The sequence below is a fragment of the Herpailurus yagouaroundi genome, unplaced genomic scaffold, assembly GCF_014898765.1.
Source record: "Herpailurus yagouaroundi ecotype Mexico unplaced genomic scaffold, PumYag 189, whole genome shotgun sequence".
NCBI lineage: Eukaryota > Metazoa > Chordata > Mammalia > Carnivora > Felidae > Herpailurus > Herpailurus yagouaroundi.
Genome location: NW_024412420.1, coordinates 16,613,981 through 16,633,922, shown reverse-complemented (window position 1 = coordinate 16,633,922; position 19,942 = coordinate 16,613,981). Strand labels below are relative to the sequence as shown.

The window sequence follows — 19,942 nt, the reverse complement described above, 5'->3', positions numbered from 1 at the left end:
GAAGAGGCACCATGTACCTAGGATGAAATTGATCATAGGGGATTGTAGGGATTAGGAGGGGAAACTGAAGTAGCTCCTGTGAGCATTCTCTGCTGCTTTGACTTGCTCTGTTTAGACTTTCTTTAACTATAACCCCCAACTTGCTGCTTGCTGATGCTGGGTTACTGGATTCCAGAGTCTACCCAGTCTTTTTCTGTTGCTATGACTTACATTCCCTGATTGCTTCGCTTGGTAATGATCCTGTCTGTTTGCCTTTAAGTTGCAATTTGATCCCTTAGAACAGCTCATGCTGACCTGTGGTCTGGCAACTAATGCTCAATCTTGGCCAATGATATTGTGCCTATGTTGATATACTCAACCCTATCTGTGCCCCCGTGGACACCTTGTATGTCCCCCAGCTCTACTGGGACTCCTGGCCAGCCCAAGATTTTCTTTCTCCAAAGGGAAAACATAGGTACACAGAAACTAAATTATTTGTTTAGGGAAATAGAGAAAGAGCTAGAAATTTAGCTGAGCCAGAATTAGAACCTTCAGATCACATGGCATCTAAAATATAGTAATCAGTAAGACTTCATTCTTAAATAAAATGTTGTTTTAATAAAATACTGCACATATATATTTTTCTTTTCAAAGATGTTATGACCAGGATGATTGGTGTGAATGGTAATATATGGCGAACTGTATAATTAGTAGCAAAAACAAGGACTCTCAAATAAATAGACTTTAACATTTTTTGAAGGCATATTCTACAAATCAACTGAGACTGAAGAACAGACAAGGAAGAGCTGACTTTTCTTCCAAGAATATGCTCTTGGTTGGCTTGGGATAGAGAAAGGAGTCATATTTACCCTCCAGGAATCAAAAGTAACATTGGAGTGACCTTTTGGAGAGAGGAATCCTTGTCTCTCCCTGCCCTCTCCTCGCCTTTTTGCCCAAGATTTCAGAACTTAACTAAACCATACAAAGCACTACCCAGAGATGCCTTTAGGCATCTGAGCATCCGACAGGATGTGGGGCTAGTGGAAAATTCTAGGGAAAGCAGAGCTGAGCTAACAAGGAGGAAGATCTAGTGTGATAGAAGAGAAGCTGACTGTACCTGAATGCTCCGACCTAGTACAAATCTAGGTCTCTGTGGCCATTCAGAAAGCCTCGTAAATACAATGACCATAGATATATAATAGAAAAATACAAGAAGCAGAATTACCCCACTAACTACCTATAATTAGACTTTAAGTTGGTCCCCCACTATTGAGAGTCCCTTACCTAAAGATTCAAATATGAACAAAGCCATTTAGGTATTGTTTAACATAAATTGCATGATACGCAAGATCCTAAAAAGTCTTCCTTAATGGTCCTTCTTTCCCTATCAAATTCACTGCTCCTTTCCCTTGTCTGGGTAAGGATGGGGACAGGTAGAAAATTTTCAGTGGGGATCTCCCACCTGGGATGATAAGCTGACCCTTCCTGGAAGTCTTGCTTTTGTATGTCTAAAAGAACAAGAAAGTCTTCAGGGAAAAATCCAGAATGACCGAACTTTTAACAGACAAGGCTTTCTCAGCTGACTCTAGCACCTCTGGCCACAAAACAGGCTGGCAGAAGATCCTAGCCATCCTCAATCGTTGGCACAGTCATTGACTTTGAATACTGAAGACTCCACATCCTTTACAAAGACTTCTTGTCTGGCTGGCCCAGGACCTGGGCAAGGCAGTAGGGTATGAGGCTGACAGATGCCAGGGGCACCGCTGCACTCTTGCAGAAGGACAGGACGTAGAAGATCAGCTCAATTTGGGAGGGGGGTTTCAAAGAGTCAAAGAGGTGCAGGAGGATGAGAGAGACCACAATACAGCTGAGGCGGAATGGGAACCACTTGCTAAGTGTGCCCTTGCAGCTCTCCCGATACATGCTGGAGTTGAGAGCCAGCCCCAAGCCGAAGAGGGTGCCCACATTCTTGAGGAGGCTGGCAAAGGGTGTGGTGTCAATGTGGACCCATTCTGGCCGCTCACACCATCTCCTGGCTTTTTCTAGTGTCCACAGGAGGTCTACACCCAACCCCTTTAGCAGCAGGTAAAATCCAATGGCAAAGCTTAGCAGGAAGAAGGTAATGAGAAAATATTTCTTGAGGCTGGCATTGTAGATGCTCTGGATGTGGCGGAAAGTTTCAGCAACAGCAATGCCTGAGTGGAAGAAAGAATGACAGTGAAAAATTGGGGAAGACTCAACCTTCAGCTATGGGTGGGTTTGGAGCAATGGGTGACATATCATCCATCCTGCCATTGTGGCATTAAATCACAGACGCTAGAACAGAGGGTCACCTGGTTTATTCCCATATGTAACTCCAGTCTGTTCTCAGCCATAGACTCTTTCAAATGGAAGAGTCATGTCACATACATTCTCCTACTTCATGCATATTTCCTGTTGGGAGTTCTCATATTTCTACTTGAATGTCCACAGGTATGGAGAGCTCACTCCCATTTGGGCAGCCCATTTCATCTTTGAATGGATTCAATTTTTAAAAAATGTTTATCTTGAGACAGAGAGAGAGAGAGAGAGAGAGAGAGAGAGAGAGAGAGAGAGACAGCATGAGTGGAGGAGGAGCAGGAGCAGAGAGAGAGGAGGGAGAGAATCCAAAACAGGTTCTGCACTAACAACGCAGAGCCTGACTTGGGGCTCGATCCCAGGAACCATGAGATCATGACCTGAGCTGAAGTCAAAAGCCAGAGCTCAACCAACTGAGCCACCCAGGTAACCCTGAATGGATTTGATTATTTTAAAAGTTCTTCCTTGTGCTAAACTGAAATGTGGCCCCCTCTAATGCCATCTGTTGATCTCAGTTCTTTCGATAGGAGTTAAGTAAATCTAGAGCCTTGTTAACACATGTGAAGACAGTTCTTCTCCTCTCTAACCTAAACATTCTCAGGTCTTTCATATAACATGGCTTCTGGGCTCTTCCTCAAATATGGCACCCAGTACTCAATGCTGCATTACAATTATGGCTGTCATGAAATTGTTATCTCCCTTGTACTCAACATTCTTCTTGTAATGTTACAGTATTCTGCTCTTACTCATCTCCAGGGGGGAAATTCTACAATTTCCCTAAGGTCTTATATTCCAGTACCTCCCACAAAGTAAAGAAATTCTTTCTTACACTTAACCTAAGTCTTTTCTGCCCCTTATTAATGGGATCTAAGAAAACAGAAGTATAGTTGACCTTGGGTTTGATCTAGGTGGGTCCACTTACATGCAGATTCAAAAAAATGTTTATTTATTTTTGAGAGAGAGAGACAGAGCGTGAGCGGAGGAGGAGAGAGAGAGAGGGAGACAGAATCTGAAGCAGGCTCTGAGCCGTTAGCACAGAGCCTGACATAGGGCTCGAACCCACAAACCATGAGATCATGACTTGAGCTAAGTCGGATGCTTAACCGACTGAGCCACCCAGGCACCCCCATATGCAGATTTTTAAAAATAAATACAGTATAGTAATATAAATGTATTTTCTTTTCATGCTGATTTTCTTAGTAACATTTTATTTTCTCTAGCTTACTTTATTGTAAGAATGTGGATATAATACATATAACATACAAAATATGTGTTAGTCGACCATTTATGTTATCGGTAGGGCTTTCAGTCAACAATAGGCTATTAGTAGTTAAATTTGGGGGAGTCAAAGTTATATGTGGATTTTCGGTGTGTGTGTGTGTGTGTGTGTGTGTGAATGCTCCTAATTCCTGCATCATTCAAGTATCAACTGTATTAAGAACTCTGACCTTATAAGAAAAACCAACAGTGGGTTTGCAAATTAATTTACCCAAATAAAGAGCTTTTCTAGGACACTGCTAATTTGGTAGACTCCCTTAAAACTAAACTAGGGGCCATTTCCATTCAAAGACCAGTAAGAAATAAAGAATATACAAAGTAAGGAAATTTAGGGGCACCTGGGTGGCTCAGTAGGTTAAGCGTCCGACTTCAGCTCAAGTCATCATCTCATGGTTTGTATGTTCGAGCCCCATGTGGGGCTCTGTGCTGACAGCTCAGAGCCTGGAGCCTGCTTCGGATTATGTGTCTCCCCCCTCTCTGCCCCTCCCTGTTCCTCTCTCTCTCAGGAATAAATACACATTAAAACCTTTTTTTTTTTTTAAAGTAAGAAAATTTCATGTTAATTCAAGTGGGTAAGTTAACTTGATGTATTGCAACGTTTCTGAAGCATATTTAATTACGTAGATCTGGGCACTCCTATAGAAATGAATAGTTTCAAGTTGCCCACCCTTGACTTTCAACCCACTGGAATGCTAACAGCATTGGTTATGCCCAGAACATGGCTGGAATGCTGGGATTTTGTCCTGGTTTGGGAGACATGGTACAGGAGGGGAGGAAGGGAGACAGCCAGAGCAGCCGATACCTGATAGAACTCCAGCGACAACCTGATGGGGAAAATGAGCAGCAAGGTAGATTCGGGACAAACAGACGTTCAGCTGCACTGCCCAGAATCCCAACCACAAAATGACGTTCAAGCACCTGCAACGGAAGAGGCAGTCATAACAGAGTCCAGATACAGATCCTTCAGCAAAAAGAACAGCTCTGGCAAGAATGCTGATGCTTGGCAGACTTAGGTACAGTCAGTGGAATTTTTGTAAGTTGAAGCCCGCACTCAAAAGCTCAGAGATACTGGTGTCACGTGGTGAACCCTTACATGTGCGAATGTTAAATATTTTATGTTTGATAATTAAGCGTTTGCACAGTGGCTGTATTCTCGGAATTCCCTGTAACAGGAATGTCTTATGTTTCTCTTTCTATTTTAACCTGAACAAGGTAACTCTTTGGTTGGTACAGAAATGGTTTTTTTTTGTTTGTTTGTTTGTTTTTGTTTTTTGTTTTAAACCTGCCACTACTGCACTACCTGACCCTGAGAAGCTCCTTTACCATATTAGGCTTTGTTTCCTTATCTGTAAAATTCAGGGTTGCTCTCATCGGTCCCTTCCAACCCTGACACTCTGTGACTCTAATGTTTGCTCTCCGCAGAAATACCACAACTCTGCTCAGGACCAACCCAAGACAGGGTGGGCTAGGGGTGGGGAATGTGAGGAAGAGCAAGGGGTGTGTCAGTTACAGAGTCACCTCCTGCCCTCCACCACCCACACCCCAGTGCTGGGGGTTCTTACCGAAATCTGTAGGTTGGCTTTTTCTTTCCCCGAAACATAGAGAGGGTGGATGTGACCATCACATAGTATACACCTGCTGTACCCATGGCATGACCGGAGGGACTTCCTAAAGGATAGGGAAGAGATGAATGGATGAGCTAAAGGTGAAAAGTCTCCATCTGGGAGACTGTTAGGGGATGTCGTCTATCCATCCACCCACCCTTCTCCTCCTTCTCCTCCTTCTTCTTCATTATCATCTTCTAACATCCTATATATTTTACTTATGTATTATGATTTTGTATTTTGTACTTGCATGCCTACACCCATGGCACACCACTCGAAGTTTAGTTACACCAGGGCAGGAATCTTTGTCTGCTGTATTCACTGAGGTACTCCAACTTTCTGGAACAGTGTCTGGCACAGAGGAGGTGCTCAATGAATAACATCTGAATGAATGAATATGCTCTGAAGTGAACAAAGGGCTTATGAGAACAAATAACTAAGGTCCATGCCCTAGTTTGGGTGTCAGGGATAGGGTCCCTGAGGAAGGGAGGCTAGAGCCAAGACTTAAGGGTGAGCAAAGGGGTTGGATATTCCACCACCTACTGAAAAAGGAAATCTATCATTCGATTTTACAATAACTGTCTGGTTGTCACTAGTAAAGTACAAGCACAGTGGGGGGTTGTACAGTCAGCTCAGGAAGATAGATCTACTTGACCAGGCCTTGGGGAAGGATAGCCAGGGGCACAGGCTTCTACTGCTTTCCCTTCCCTGGACCAAGGACCATAATGCAGTTACTCTCACGAGAGTGCTTGGAGAGTGCCCTTGCCTCTCCGGACTAACAATTCATGTTCCGGAAATATTAGGTGATTTCTTTTTTTTTATTTTTTATTTTTTTTAATGTTTATTTATTTTTGGGAGACAGAGGCAGAGCACTAGCGGGGGAGGGGCAGAGAGAGAAAGACAGAGAATCTAAAGCAGGCTCCAGGCTCTGAGCTGTCAGCATGGAGCCCGACACAGGGCTTGAACCCATGAACCATGAGATCATGACTGGAGCCAAAGTCAGCCACTTAACTGACTGAGCCACCCAGGCGCCCCTCTTAGGTGTTTTCTAATGTAGCAGCAATATGTTATTCAGAAGGCCTTCTTGAATTGAATTAGAATGGAGTTGTACCCAATTGAAGGCCATGACAAAAGCTTGAAGGAGTGGCTCTCCTTATGTCCCCTCAAAGACAGCTTCATCTACAATGAATACTGATAGGTGTCCACAGTGAGCAAGATGCACCCAGCTTCTGTCTCTACAGGGGCTGGGACTCTCACCTGGTCCAGTCTCGCAGGTGACTGGGAACTGCTTTATCAGTGGCACGGAGGTGTTGCCGTAGTAGTCGGTGTCCATGACCCACCAGTATGGACGCTGTCCAAAGAGAATCCTGTAAAAAAGCAGACCCCGCGTCTGGAGTGACTGAAAGAACCCTTTTTTTGCTCAAAGCCCACACCTTTGAGAAGAGAGAGTAGCTTGGGGAGAAGATTCATGCGATCCTAAACAAAACCCTGTTAGCTTTGGTTGCCTCCAAGAAGAAGAACCGAGTGGCTGGAGAGCAGTAGTGGAGGGAGACTTTTTCTGGTACATTCTTTATATAACTTTTGACTTTTGAATATTTGAATGTATTATTTATTCAAACAGAAATAAATAAACCCAAGATCCGAAAAACCCATAGTAATGGAAGCTATGTGACTTAAAATTTTTTTTTAATGTTTTTATTTATTTATTTATTTATTTATTATTTTTTTTAAATTTTTTTTTCAACGTTTATTTATTTTTGGGACAGAGACAGAGCATGAACGGGGGAGGAGCAGAGAGAGAGGGAGACACAGAATCGGAAACAGGCTCCAGGCTCTGAGCCATCAGCCCAGAGCCCGATGCGGGGCTCGAACTCACGGACCGCGAGATCGTGACCTGGCTGAAGTCGGACGCTTAACCGACTGCGCCACCCAGGCGCCCCTATTTATTTTTGAGACAGAGAGACAGAGCCTGAGCAGGGGAGGAGCAGAGAGAGAGGGAGACACACAATCTGAAACAGGCCCCAGGCTCTGAGCTGTCAGCACAGAGCTTGACGCGGGGCTTGAACTCACAGACTTGTGAGATCATGACCTGAGCCGAAGTCAGACGCCCAACCGACTAAGCCACCCAGGTGCCCCAGCTAGGTGACTTTTTAAAAACCCCAGCAAGAATCTGTCTGGAAGGATGCATACATTATAGTTTACAGCTTGGACTTGCATATCTTTCTAGGTCCCTATTCTCTTTCGTCAGGCCTCCAGGAGTCTTGGGTTTCCTCTGACATCAGAGAATGTGCCCTAGCATTCTAGGGAGAAGCACCCTCAGGAGACTTGGCCTCCTTGTTATAAGAATTGTTGTCTGTGAAGACATATATAGCTTCAAGTGCTTGCTTTGTATCCTCTCTGCTTTGGAACAGGGCATCTCACACAAACCACTTTGCCTTTAAAAGTACTAGACACATTTTTCTTTGTGGAAACAGGTGTCAAAGGTCAGCCACTCCAGAGGTGGAATAGTGATTTTTCACCGAAATCAAAGACAGTCACTAACTCTGACCTCAGAGAAAATCTATGGTTCTTCAACCGAGATCAGATATTTGAAGTAACTCTTTAGCTGTTTACTTGTTAGGATCATGCTATTGAATAAGGGGACATTACAGACAAAACTTAGTCGATTTTTCAACAGAAGTTTCAGAACCACATCAATATGCATTGGGCCTCTGAGCCCTATGACAACTTTTTACCCTACTTTTAAAGGACTTTTATTGTTTATGACTAAAGAATATTAGAGCTAAAAAGGTCTCAGAATTACCTGACAGTAGACATAGACAGTTTTAAGGATGTTAAAGGTCTTAGATGGCCCAATATCTTTATTGTCTAGATGAGGAAATAGAAGCCAAACCAGTGATGTTCTAGAGTCCGATGGTACTGGCTAACAATTGAGAAATATTTAGGATTTTTGCAAGCTTGACTGATGAGTAGATTCAAAGTGGCCCCAATGGGAATATATACACATATATACAGCAGAAATTGACAAACACTAAAATTAGGGCTTCCTCCTGCTCCCCGAGAGAGTCAATTCATCAGCACTGAACATAACGTAGTTCTTAAGAGCCTTTCCTCTGAAACCAACTTGTCTGGGCTTAAATGCTGCCTCTGACATTGACTGTCTATGTTGATGTAGTTATGGTCACTTAACTCAGTGCCTCTGTCTCTTCATCTGTAATATAGTAGTAACCATCCCATAGAAAAGCACTTGGCACATGACCTAGTACCTACTAAATGTTCAATAAATGGTAACTAGAATTATTATTAAGGTCCCAGAGATAACCTAAGTTTACAGGTTATAAAACAGAAACTCAGAGAGTTGCTTTGACTTGCCCAGGACATAGAGTTGGTAGGTGGCTGGACAAGGGTTGGAGCCCAGTTCTCAAGTAAACAGCTAAAGGGTTACTTCTCATTTGTCCATGCAATAGGTTTTTAAATTATCTACATGTTTCCTGTTTTCATACATCATCTTTCTTCTTTCCTGCATCTATCTTTACATTACCTATTCTGCTTCAAAGTAATAAAACTGTACTTCTTTGCTTATAAGCTGGAATTTCAGACTTTTCACTAAGTCCAGCTGGCCTTCCATCCATATGAAATAGCCTTGCCTGTATCTTCAACTCATTGACAGGGTTTTCTCTGTCTTCCCTCTTTATGTAGATGATCCAAAGTCAGGAGGGGAGTAACCTGTAGCTCCCCGAATAGCATGGAGAAGGCAACTTCCAATGGACAGACATTTCCAGAGAGAATGCCAGCCTCTTCCCTTGCCGATCTCCTCTCTGTCTGGCTCTTACTCACCACTTAAAGACGAGGTTGAGCCAGTCTCCAATCACAGCTACCCAGAGGAGTTTAATGCCCACAGCTTCGCGAAGATGGAACCAGATGGGGAAGAGGACATAGAAGGCATTCCTGAGGTCTGCAATCACGGACACCAAGATGAACCAATCCTGGGAGTCCTGGTAATTCACCTGGAGGTAGTGCGTTGACTGGATCCCAAAGTCATGAAGAACATTCATTCCTTTCTCCATCCTTACTCCGTGGCCCCTCGGGCACCCTTCAGCTGAGCCCTTGCAGTTATTACAGTCTTGGTGGTGATTGCTCTGCTATCAGCCTGTGCCTTGCCCCTGTTTTTATATACCCTGTATCCAGTCTGCAGGTCAACCCAGCCCTGCTCTTTGGACTCAAAAACCACTTTTGTCTAAAATCTATTGATCAAAGGTGCATCACCAGTAGGTTGATCCAAACATGTTCGGGGTGATTTACGTAAAATAGAAAAACGGGCACACAAAAACAGCCTGATCTGCCATGTACTCGGCAGGGCCAATGATTAACTTTGGCATGCTGCTTGATAGTTCAGGGGCTGCCTTCCTGGCTCTGAAACCCAGCCAGAAACACAGGACAGAGTCTAAATCTGCCATGGTTCTTGCAAAGATCCTGATTCCCTGTCTGCAAGTGCACTTATCTGAGGACAAAGAAAAGTCTTCGTACTCCAGCTATCATGTTTTAAGAGTATCACTTTTAAAATACAGTAAATTCTATTGTACTGGGAGCCCTCACCTTGCTGGGCCTTTCTTAACGGCATAGAGTCTATGAAGTGCCTCTGATTTGGGAGATCAAACCCTCTTCCCAGTATTGGCTCTGTATCTCTTAGGGCAGGAAAAGAATCATCTTCGAATGCACTGATTAATTCATTTAATGTCCTTCAAGTTAGGACCTTTGGGGTTTTAACACATAAATTTAAACAGTAGAATGAATGTGTGCTCCTGCAAAAACAATGTGATGAGTATATGGTTCTAAATAAAACCACCAGCAAATTGGTCAATGGGGACTAGGGAAAGGCCTTATTTTTTGAAAAAATGTATTTGGATGTAGTTGACATGCAATGTTACATTAGTTTCAGGCGTACGATGTGGTGATTCAACATCTCTAGACGTTACACTGTGCTCACAAGTGTGGCTGTTATCTGTCTCCACACAATGCTATTACAATGTCAATGACTATATTCCTTATGTTGTACCTTTCATCCCTGTAACTTATTCATTCCATAACTAGAAGTCTGTATCTCCTATTCCTCTTCAATCAGTTTACCCATGTCCCTCCCTACCGTCCCCTCTGGTAACCATCAATTTGTTGTCTGTATTTTTCTGCCTGATTCTGCTTTTTGTGTCCATTTATTCATTTGTTTTGTGTTTTAGATTCCACCATGTATGAGTGAAATCATATGAGATTTGTCTTTCACAGTCTGACTTATTTCACTTAGCCTAACACCCTCTAGGTCCATCTGCATTGTCATCAATGACAAGATCTCATCCTTTTTTATGGCTGAGTAATATTTCTGTGTGTGTGTGTGTGTGTGTGTGTGTGTGCATGTGTGTCTTCTTTATCCATTTATCTATTGATAGATAGTTGGTTTGCTTCCATATCTTGGCTATTGTAAATAATGCTGCAATAAGCGTAGGGATGTGTATGTCTTTTTTGAACTAGTGTTTTTGCTTTCTTTGGGTAAATGCTCAGTAGTGGAATTATTGGGTCATATGGTATTTCTATTTTTAATTTTTTGAGGAACCTCCATACTGTTTTCCACAGTGGCTGCATTTATTCTCATCGACAGTGCATGAGAATTCCTTCTTCATCACATCCTTGCCAAAACTTGTTATTTCTTGTTGTTGTTGTTGTTGTTTTAGCCATTCTGACAGGTGCAAGGTGATTTTTTAATTAATTAATTAATTATTATATTTTTAAATTTACATCCAAATTAGCATATAGTGCAATAATGATTTCAGGAATAGAATCCAGTGATTCATCCCCTACATATAACACCCAGTGCTCATCCCAACAAGTATCCTCCTTAATACCCCTTGCCCATTTAGCCCATCCCCCAGCCACAACCCCTCCAGCAACCCTCAGTTTTTTCTCTATATTTAAGAGTCTCTTACATTTTGTACCCCTCCCTGTTTTTATATTATTTTTGCCTCCTTTCCCTTCTGTTCATTTGTTTTGTATCTTAAATTCCACATAGGAGTGAAGTCATATGATATTTGCCCCTTCGAAACAGCACATGTGTATCCTTTGGATAAATATCTAGTAGTGCAATTGCTGGATCGTAGGGTAGTTCTACTTTTAATTTTTTTGAGGAACCTCCATACTATTTTTCAGAGTGGCTGCACCAGCTTGCATTCCCACCAGCAGTGCAAAAGGGTTCCTCTTTTTCCACGTCCTCACCAGCATCTGTCATTGCCTGAATTGTAAATTTCAGCCATTCTGATTGATGTGAAGTGGGATCTCATTGTGGTTTTGATTTGTATTTCTCTGATGATGAGTGATGTTGAGCATTTTCTCATGTGTCTGTTGGCCATCTGGATGTCTTCTTTGGAGAAGTGTCTATTCATGTCTTTTGCCCATTTCTTCACCGGATTATTTGTTTTTTGGGTGTTGAGTTTGATAAGTTCTTTATAGATTTTGGATACTAGCCCTTTATCTGATACGTCGTTTGCAAATATCTTCTCCCATCCTGTCGGTTGCCTTTTAGTTTTGCTGATTGTTTCCTTCGCTGTGCAGAAGTTTTTATCTTGACGAGTTCATTTTTGCTTTTGTTTCCCTTGCCTCTGGAGACGAGCTTAGTAATAAGTTGCTGCGGGCGAGGTCAAAGAGGTTTTTGTCTGCTTTCCCCTCTAGGATTTTGATGGCTTACATTTAGATCTTTCATCCATTTTGAGTTTATTTTTATGTATGCTGTAAGAAAGTGGTCCAGGTTCATTCTTCTGCCTGTTGCTGTCCAGTTTTCCCAACGCCATTTGCTGAAGAGACTGTCTTTAATCCATCGGATATTCTTTCCTGCTTTGTCAAAGATTAGTTGGCCACACTGATATCTTTTTTAAAGTATTTACTTATTAAGTCATCTCTACACCGAGTGTGGGGCTTGAACTCACAACCCCAATATCAAGAGTCAGATGCTCCTCTGACTGAGCCAGCCAGGCCCCCCTGTAAAGTGATATTTTATTATGGTTTTAATCTGCATCTTCCTTAGGGGATTCTGTATTTTGAGCTTTCTTTCATTTGTAGTTGGAGATTATAAATATCTATATATTATATATATTATATATTTATTTTATTTATATTATATATATATAAAATAGTCACCAGGAAGTCAGTACAATTTTGTTATAGTCCTGGATATAGACAAAGAATAAATAAAAGTAACAAGTACCAAGTTATGAGAAACAATGCTACCTGCTCACCTGCACGAACAGAAATCATTGTGTAGCAATGCACAGATAGAAACCTCACACACTTGGGTCACCTAAAACTCTGAATGGAGCAGGGGCTGAATCAGGTGACAGACTGACATTTTCAAGGATTAGAGCTACTGGGAATAAAGCTTTTCGAAACTTGCTTGGATTTTCCTTCAGCAAGTACATATTGCCTTGTAAGGGGTAGGTCGGGGACAAGGAAAAGAAACTCAGAGCCAATGAGTCTGTAGCAAAGGTTGACAACATTCCATGCTGGAAATGATTAAAACATCATCCAGGAGGTATGATCTGGAGTTTCATCCCCACCTCCCCTGGTCTCCCACCCAGCTCAAGCCAACTCCAACTGCCCTTGACCACATTGTCTTTGCTGGTCCAAGCAACCCTACCCTGCCACCTCCAGCCTAGAGAGCTGGTAATGGTGGTCGTGGTGACTGTGGGGGCAATGCAGTTGGGCATGTACTTGGAAGTATTGTGGAGGAGAGCATTCTGCATTGTCAGGACTGTGAGGCCACAGACAGTAGGCCCCATCAGAAGAGATGGCCCCTTCCTTCTACTCAGATAAGCCTTCCTCAAAAGTGTTGAGTAACTATTGTGGTGATCCCTGGAGTTTTTATGATCTGAGGTGATTTGAGGGTGAATAGGGCAGCTTCCTCTGACCAAACACTCAAAGGCCACTGTCTGGGTCTACACAGGGTTGCTAGGAGCCAGAGACTCTGAGTCGAGTGGAGTTCCATCATGTGTTCAGCAGATGGGGAGCCAGTGGACAGCCTTACCTTCTGGAGGAACCACAGAGAGAATGTTCGTGCTGATAAAGAGTCAAGATGGAGCTGATACCCCCTTCTGGGCACACGGGGCAGCCTTCTGGCAAGCTGCCTGCCAGGGAGGGGGACCCTCTTGGTCAGAGCAATTGTGTACATCATAAGACCATTTGCTAGTGTTTATCTTTCCACCCTCCAGTTCCTTCCTGCTGCCTCTGGCAAATTTGTATCATGTGCAGGAAAAAATGAGGCCCCCAAAGACCTGAGCTAGAAATCTGTCAGCTAGAAAGCTGACTGAAGAGAGACATTGTAGAGTTCTCAGATCCTCAAAGGACTTGTGGATATTTGAGGTGAATATTGTGGAGAAAGCATTTGAGTTGCTAGAGATTTGGATGAGGATCCACTCATTTGAAGACCTGTCTCCCAGAGGCAGGGTTCCATCATTTCCCCTACCTCCTGTCAGCTTCTTCAAGAAGCTTCCCAGTTTAACTAAACAAACGTTTCCTGAGTAAAGCACCTTGCCTGGCTCTCTGAGGATCCAGAGTCAAATCCCCTGTGTTCTCGGGGGACCCTGACAATGTAGTGGGGCAGAGAGGTCAGGTATTCAACAGCTATGTCAGTTGGGGGATCCTTAAACCAAAGCTGAGTCCTCAGTGGGTTCAGAGTCCTTATTATTTTGTCCTCAGTGGAGATGACTCAAGACTTACTAAGCCTTCTGGGGAAATGAACAGCTGAGTCTGGGAAGCAATGAAAATGGAAAATTATAGAGGCCCTTTTTTGACAGGTATACTAGCCGGGCACTCCTCAGGCACTTTCTCCACAAACAGAAACTCAGAGGCTTGGAGATCTTGGTTTGGGAAGGACATGAAGGAAAGGGGCCAGAAAGTACAGTCTGGTCTGCTACTAAAAAAGCACAGCTGCTTCCAGTGTCCTGGCACCTTCTTCTCCAAGAACAAGGTTGACTCATTCACTCAAACAAGTTTATTAGCCGACAGGAAAGTAAAGAGGAAAAGGAGCCAGAATTTACCACACACCTCATCCAAAAACTGCATTTCTTACCAAGAAGAAATTCTGACTTCACTTCCAGCCAAGTCCTGTATTCTGGTTGGGCTCCGGGCTCTGTTGAGGAAGGAGATGCCTTTACCTTGTATCACTAGCGAGGGTCTTGTCTACACACTGTAGCAGGGATGCAAAACCCAGATTTGATCTGGAGCTTTGAGCGGGGTAGACTTCTCTGAAGGGTAATGGCCCAAACTGTACAAGATATAGCTTTATTATTTTTTTCTAATTTCTTTATTTGTTTTTTGGGTGGGTTTCCCCCCCCCCCTACCAAGTGATCACTGGGGGTAGGTGTTTATGGGTAGACAGTAGACACTGGCTGGATTGACTGCTGTCACCTTTTAAGCGAGTGACCCAGTTCATTTTTTACAAAAACATGTTGGGAAAAACAGGTAAAGGGAGATATGGATTAATCATTGTCAACCACTGAAAATGGCTGACTTATCTCTGGCTTGGTGAGAAAGTTCAGCTTCAGGACCTTGAACTGTGCATCGATTGACCAGGCTGGGGGAGCATGGTTCATGTCTCAGGATGGCTGGACATTTTGTCCACAGAAAAACACTGGAGGGCATTTGCTTCTTTGTAAACAGTTAAGAACTCCCCTCTCACTACCTTTCTCCTGCCACCCTAAGGTCTGTCTTCTACTAACATATGATGAATCATCAGAACTTTTGCAGGAATCACAGATTCCTATCTTTTGCCTGCCCCCATCTTGCTTAACCGTCCTCCCCAAAGGAGCTGTTGCTTCTTCCAGAGAATATCCTGTTTCCGCAAATGGTCAACCAGCCCCCTCACCGCCGGGTGGTAGACATTTCTCCCACTCTTCTTCAACCCTTTGGCCCTGCCAGATCACGTGAACGTTCAGGACAGTTCCTGCTGTCAAATGCAATCCTCCCCCACCAGGGGTTAAACTTTGTTGATGGTGCACACCAGAGGCAAGGGAAGTAAGCCTCCAAAACACTGGTCAGAACTTTTTGCAAAAAGCTCATCTTCCCCTTTGTTCTGGTCCGTAGCTCAGAAGCAAAGAGGGGTTGTCTGAGGAGAGATGGGAAATGTGACTCAAGCTGAGAATCCAGCCTCAAACAGCTGTCCCTCCTTGCTTCCACTCACTGGATTCTTTCAAAGAATCCAGGGGACCAAGAAAAGAAGGAGGGGAGGGAAACCAAGTCAGGTCGCAGCCAGGGCTCAGCCTGGTGGGAAGTGGAGTGAGGTGAGGGGGTGCAGGGCAGAAGGAGGGTCTTGGTTTTCCTTAGAAGATTTTCAGAAACACCCTCAGGCCTCCAGCAGGCAGCCCAGGAGACTGCCCCGCGCCCCCCCCCCCCCCACCGCTACCACTAAGATTTAAAAGGAAAAGAAAAGATTACAAAGGAAGATTAAAGGGCTGTGTGACCTTGACTGAGTCACTAGAGTTGTCTGGGTTTTACTTTTGTCAACAATTAAGTAATAACACTCAGCGTTAACATTCTGAGTCTTAGGTGCTCCTTTGAAAGGGACTCCAGTGAGGCGGTGCCTGACTTTTAATAATCTAACAGAAGTAAATGATTCATTACTGCCAGAAGGAAAAGATAAATGTATTCATATCTTTTTAATTAAAATATTTTCAAAAGTAATGTAGTCACGGGGTGCCTGGCACGCTTGGTCGGTGGAGCGTGTGACTCTTGATCTCCGGGTAGTGAGTTCAAGTCCCACACTGGGTGTAGAGATGACTTAAAAAAAAAAAAAAAAAAAAAAGTAATGTAGTCACATAGTTTTTAGAATTTCAGAGTTTGAAGGAGTATTCAGTGAAGGCAGTTCTTCCACCCACCTCTGGGCACCTTCCAGACACCAGGGCTGCCGAAGCCCAGCTGAGACCTGATGAGCACTGAGAAACCCCAGGGGATCTCCAGTGGCAGCGAGCTCCCTGCATGGATGCTGGCATCCAGCCCAGATGTAGGTTGGAGGAGGGGGCCATCCCCTCCCCCTGTTCCCTCCTCCCCCCTTCTTTTTCTCCCCCAGCTCCACCCGGTAGTCCTCTAATCAACTCTTTCTTAATGGCTGCAGAATTTTTATCCCAACAAAAACACCATGTTGTAAGTCAGTTATTAGGCCTTCCCTCTTCCGGAGCCTAGCCGGGGGGAGATAATTAGGAAATCAGTAGTCTTGGACCTTCTTAACCCACACCTTACCCCCCTCTGAGAATTCCCAAATGAGGACCACAGTGCAGAGAAAGAGGAAGAGGTGAGGCCCAGAATTGTCCTGAAAATAAACAGTGAGGTTTCCCCACCCCCCAGGCCTGGAGAGGGCCAAGGAACTATTCTGAGCTATGAAAACACAGCAGGGCTCTGCTAGGAAATAAACAGCCGTCTGTCCCGCCAACGCCTGTCTCCCTGGACACGAGTCCTGACAGCACCCGATCTCTGGCCAGCAGGCAGGAGACAGGGAGAAAGGCAGGGAGACTCTTGCGTGCCTCCCTCCTCTAGGATGAAAGGGAAAGACACTGTTTGTTTTATTTTTAGGATTTTAAAGATTTCCTTCACTTTAGAAGGCTTGAAGGAGGGTGGCACTGGGGTCACATAAGTCCAGGGGATCTCTCCAACCTTGAATTCCGGAGAGCAGGAAGCCTGTTGCTCACTCCTCAACCCCGTGCAATGTCAGTCTCCTCTGCTCTACTGGGAAGTCACCATGACCGTCTCACTGACACTTCTGACGGCCACCTTGAAACATTCACCTGCTCTGTGTTCAGTGCGACTCCAGCAAGCTCTTCTTTCCTTTCTCCTCTTCCTCCTGCCATAGCATGACGTTGGGCCCCTCTTGGACACCACCTGGATGTCCCATACATTCCCCAAATCCACGGGTTCCTTTCAGACCTGTTCCTCCTCCAGACTTTCTTGCTTTGCTTGTGTACCTCCTCTTCCCCTGCCATCCTCCAGGCACAGAGCCTGGTGACCTTTGGGTCATCCTTGACGCTGCCTCATCAGGTTCTGACCATATATTTTCCACTCTTGCTGCTCCTTGTCAATCTCCCTGCCTAGACCTGTTAGCCCCTCCCTTACCTAATGATCTCCTACTCACTCCCTTTCCCACTCCCAGCCCAAGCCATCTGATACACTACTGGTAAAAGAGCTTTCTTACAACACAATTCTTCTCACCTGTCACCTGAAAAATCTCCAGTGGCTCCCCATTGCCTCCAGAGTGAAGTTCAAATTCAAGCTGATTCACAATCAGACCCAGGTTATCTTTCTAGCCTCATATCTCCAATCTCTCCTTCATGGATCCCTTGTTCCAGTTATATATCAAATGGTTTGGATTCCCCAGAGGAACCTTGGGTTTCCTAAATTTGCACTTCCCTCTGCCTGGAGTACAATTTTCCCCATCTCCAGGTGTCCAGATTCTAACCATGTTCAAGGCCAAGCTAAAAAAGTCTTCTCAACCCACTGATGTGCACCCTTCCTCAGATATAAAGGATCACACTGACTGAACTCCCTTAGCACTTTACTGTTCTATCTTGGGGCACTAATCTTGTTCAAACCTTGCATTACAGTTGTTTCGCATATGTCTCAACATTTTTCCTGCTATCTTGAGCCCTGAGGACCAAGAAAACATCTCTTCCAGCCTTCAGAACTGAGCTCTACTTGTAGATCTGATATCAGTATGGTAGCCTGTGTAGGTGGCTGTGATGGTTTTTCCCATCATTGACATATGCCTTTTTGTGTTGTGACTTTGCCTCTCTTCCTATCAAGATGTGAACTTTTTATCTCCAACCTTTGAATCTGAGCTTGATCTTGTGCCTTGGCCAATGGGACCTGAGCAAATGTAATGCAAGCAGAGGCTTGAAAAGTATTCGTTCACTAGGATTTGTCCTTTTTGAGTTGCGGTTGGAACCCTGGACCACAGAGGGGAGAAGTCAAGGCTGGTCTGTGGAGACTCATTGCTGTGAGTGACCTGAAAGCCAGCCCCAGCCATCAGACATGTGAGTGAGGCCGTCTTAGACCATCCAGCACCAGTCCATCTGCTGGATATCTGCAGCCCTGTGAGTGATCCCAGGTGACTCCAGCAAAAGAACTTCCCAAATGAGCCCAGCCCTGATGGCTGACCTATGGAAAACTGAGCAAATAAAATGGTTTGTTGTTTTAAGCCATTAAGTTTCAGGGTGGTTTGTTATGCAGTAACAGAAACACCCAGCAGGTGCTCGTTAATAAACTATTAAACACTAGCTAGTATTCATTGAGCATTTACTACACGTCAAGAACTAGTTTTGGAAAATTACATGGATTAATTCATTTACTCCTCATAAAAATTCTGAGGTAGATTTTATTACTGTCCCCATCTTACAGGTGAGGAAAGTGAGGTACAGAGATGTCAAATAAGTTGCCCAAGGTGTCAAAATTACCAGATCTAAACCCCAGCAATCTGGCGCCAGAAGCCACATTATAAAACCATTATACCGTGTTGCAGAATGAGGAAAACATGAACTCATGGAGTTGCTGCCTCAGAAACACCTTTCCCCGCATGCATGCCAAATTCTATGGCATTTTGGGGTCCAATGCTCAGTGTCTGCCTCTAACCCTCTCACCCCATGCTCCTTTGGGTCTATTCCAGGCTCTGAGCCTCTCCTGTCTGTTTCAGGGAAATCCCAGGATGGGGAATTGATTTCCAGACCTGCCAATGTACACCTACGCAGAAACCCTCTGTCCCATCTCCTCTGTTCCTGCGACCTTTGTTGGGTTGTTGATTCCTGTGGTGAAGGTCTCATCTGGAGAGGGAATGCTCAGGCTCAGCGTGTCAATATCGCCCTTTGGCCCCATGTCCTGGCTTCACCTGTACAGCCAGGGTGATTTTCTCCAAAGACTCAGAATCTTTGGGCTTCCTTAGACCTTTCTTTCTGAGTTAGTCAAAGGAAAAATTGGATACGAAATGGCTTTTTATAAGACCAAGAATTACTTGAATATACCAATAGCTATTGTTTGCTCAGATTGCAACAAAGATGTATTTAAGCACCCATAATGGGCATGACACCATGCTGAGCACTAGGCCAACGAGGCCAACAAGACATGGTTCTTGCCCCAGAGAGCTCAGTCTCTTGGATGGGGAGTGAAGGGAAGATATGTGTAGATAATGAACTAGAATCCAGTGCATGAACCTCTTCTATAGGGTTCTGTCCAAAGTACTGAGACACCAGGGACAACAAACCAACTAGGTTTGCTCAGGGGGTGGTATTTGAGTTGGGTTTTAGAGGATGAATAAGCATCACCAGAGGAAGAAGGGAGGAAGGCAGAAGAGGGAGGAACCAGAGGAAGGCAGGAGGGAGTGCATGGGCAGAGGTGTGAATGGATGGGAATGGACTGGGGAAGCACACACGGTTGGGCCATCTGGAGTGCAGGACACCATGATGGCAAGAGGCGCTGAAACTGATATACCTGGCAGAGAGTGAGGAGCTCCAAAGATTTATAAGCATCAGTTGGCAGAAGGAAAACTATAGGAGGAGAAGGGAAGGAAGGTGGGGATTTGCTTACAGTGGATTTCTGCTCTGGAAGTTAGAAGTGAAGTCCAGGCAAGGCTGGGTGGGTTGTATTAAGAGAGTCTGGCTGATGTCTCCAGGACACCCTGGTTCTTTGGTGAATTCACCACAATTCAAGGGAGGAAACTAAATCAGAAACCG

The 19,942-nt window shown here is 44.3% G+C and overlaps 1 protein-coding gene across 2 annotated transcripts; it reads right to left on the bottom strand.

Moving 5' to 3' along the window:
• Nucleotides 1–574: 574 nt before the first annotated feature.
• On the bottom strand, nt 575–9,509 carry G6PC1 (glucose-6-phosphatase catalytic subunit 1). Of its 2 annotated transcripts, none has more exons than XM_040497661.1 (5): nt 9,036–9,509; nt 6,456–6,565; nt 5,157–5,262; nt 4,397–4,512; nt 575–2,174 (listed from the first exon to the last, which is right to left on the bottom strand). In XM_040497661.1, the coding sequence occupies exons 1-5, from the start codon at nt 9,263–9,265 to the stop codon at nt 1,663–1,665; spliced, it is 1,074 nt and encodes a 357-aa protein (XP_040353595.1). In that variant the 5' UTR covers nt 9,266–9,509; the 3' UTR covers nt 575–1,662. The 2 variants fall into 2 exon arrangements, with proteins under 2 accessions (XP_040353595.1, XP_040353596.1); XM_040497662.1 differs by having other exon boundaries at nt 578–2,174; nt 9,206–9,508.
• Nucleotides 9,510–19,942: the final 10,433 nt, after the last annotated feature.

Coding starts and splice junctions, on each gene's coding strand:
- G6PC1 (XM_040497661.1), bottom strand. CDS start 9,265: ATGGAGAAAGGAATGAATGTTCTTCATGACTTTGGGATCCAGTCAACG. Junction 6,566..9,035: donor CTCAACCTCGTCTTTAAGTG/GTGAGTAAGAGC, acceptor GCTTTTTTACAG/GATTCTCTTTGGACAGCGTC. Junction 2,175..4,396: donor TGTCGCTGGAGTTCTATCAG/GTATCGGCTGCT, acceptor TCTTCCACTCAG/GCATTGCTGTTGCTGAAACT.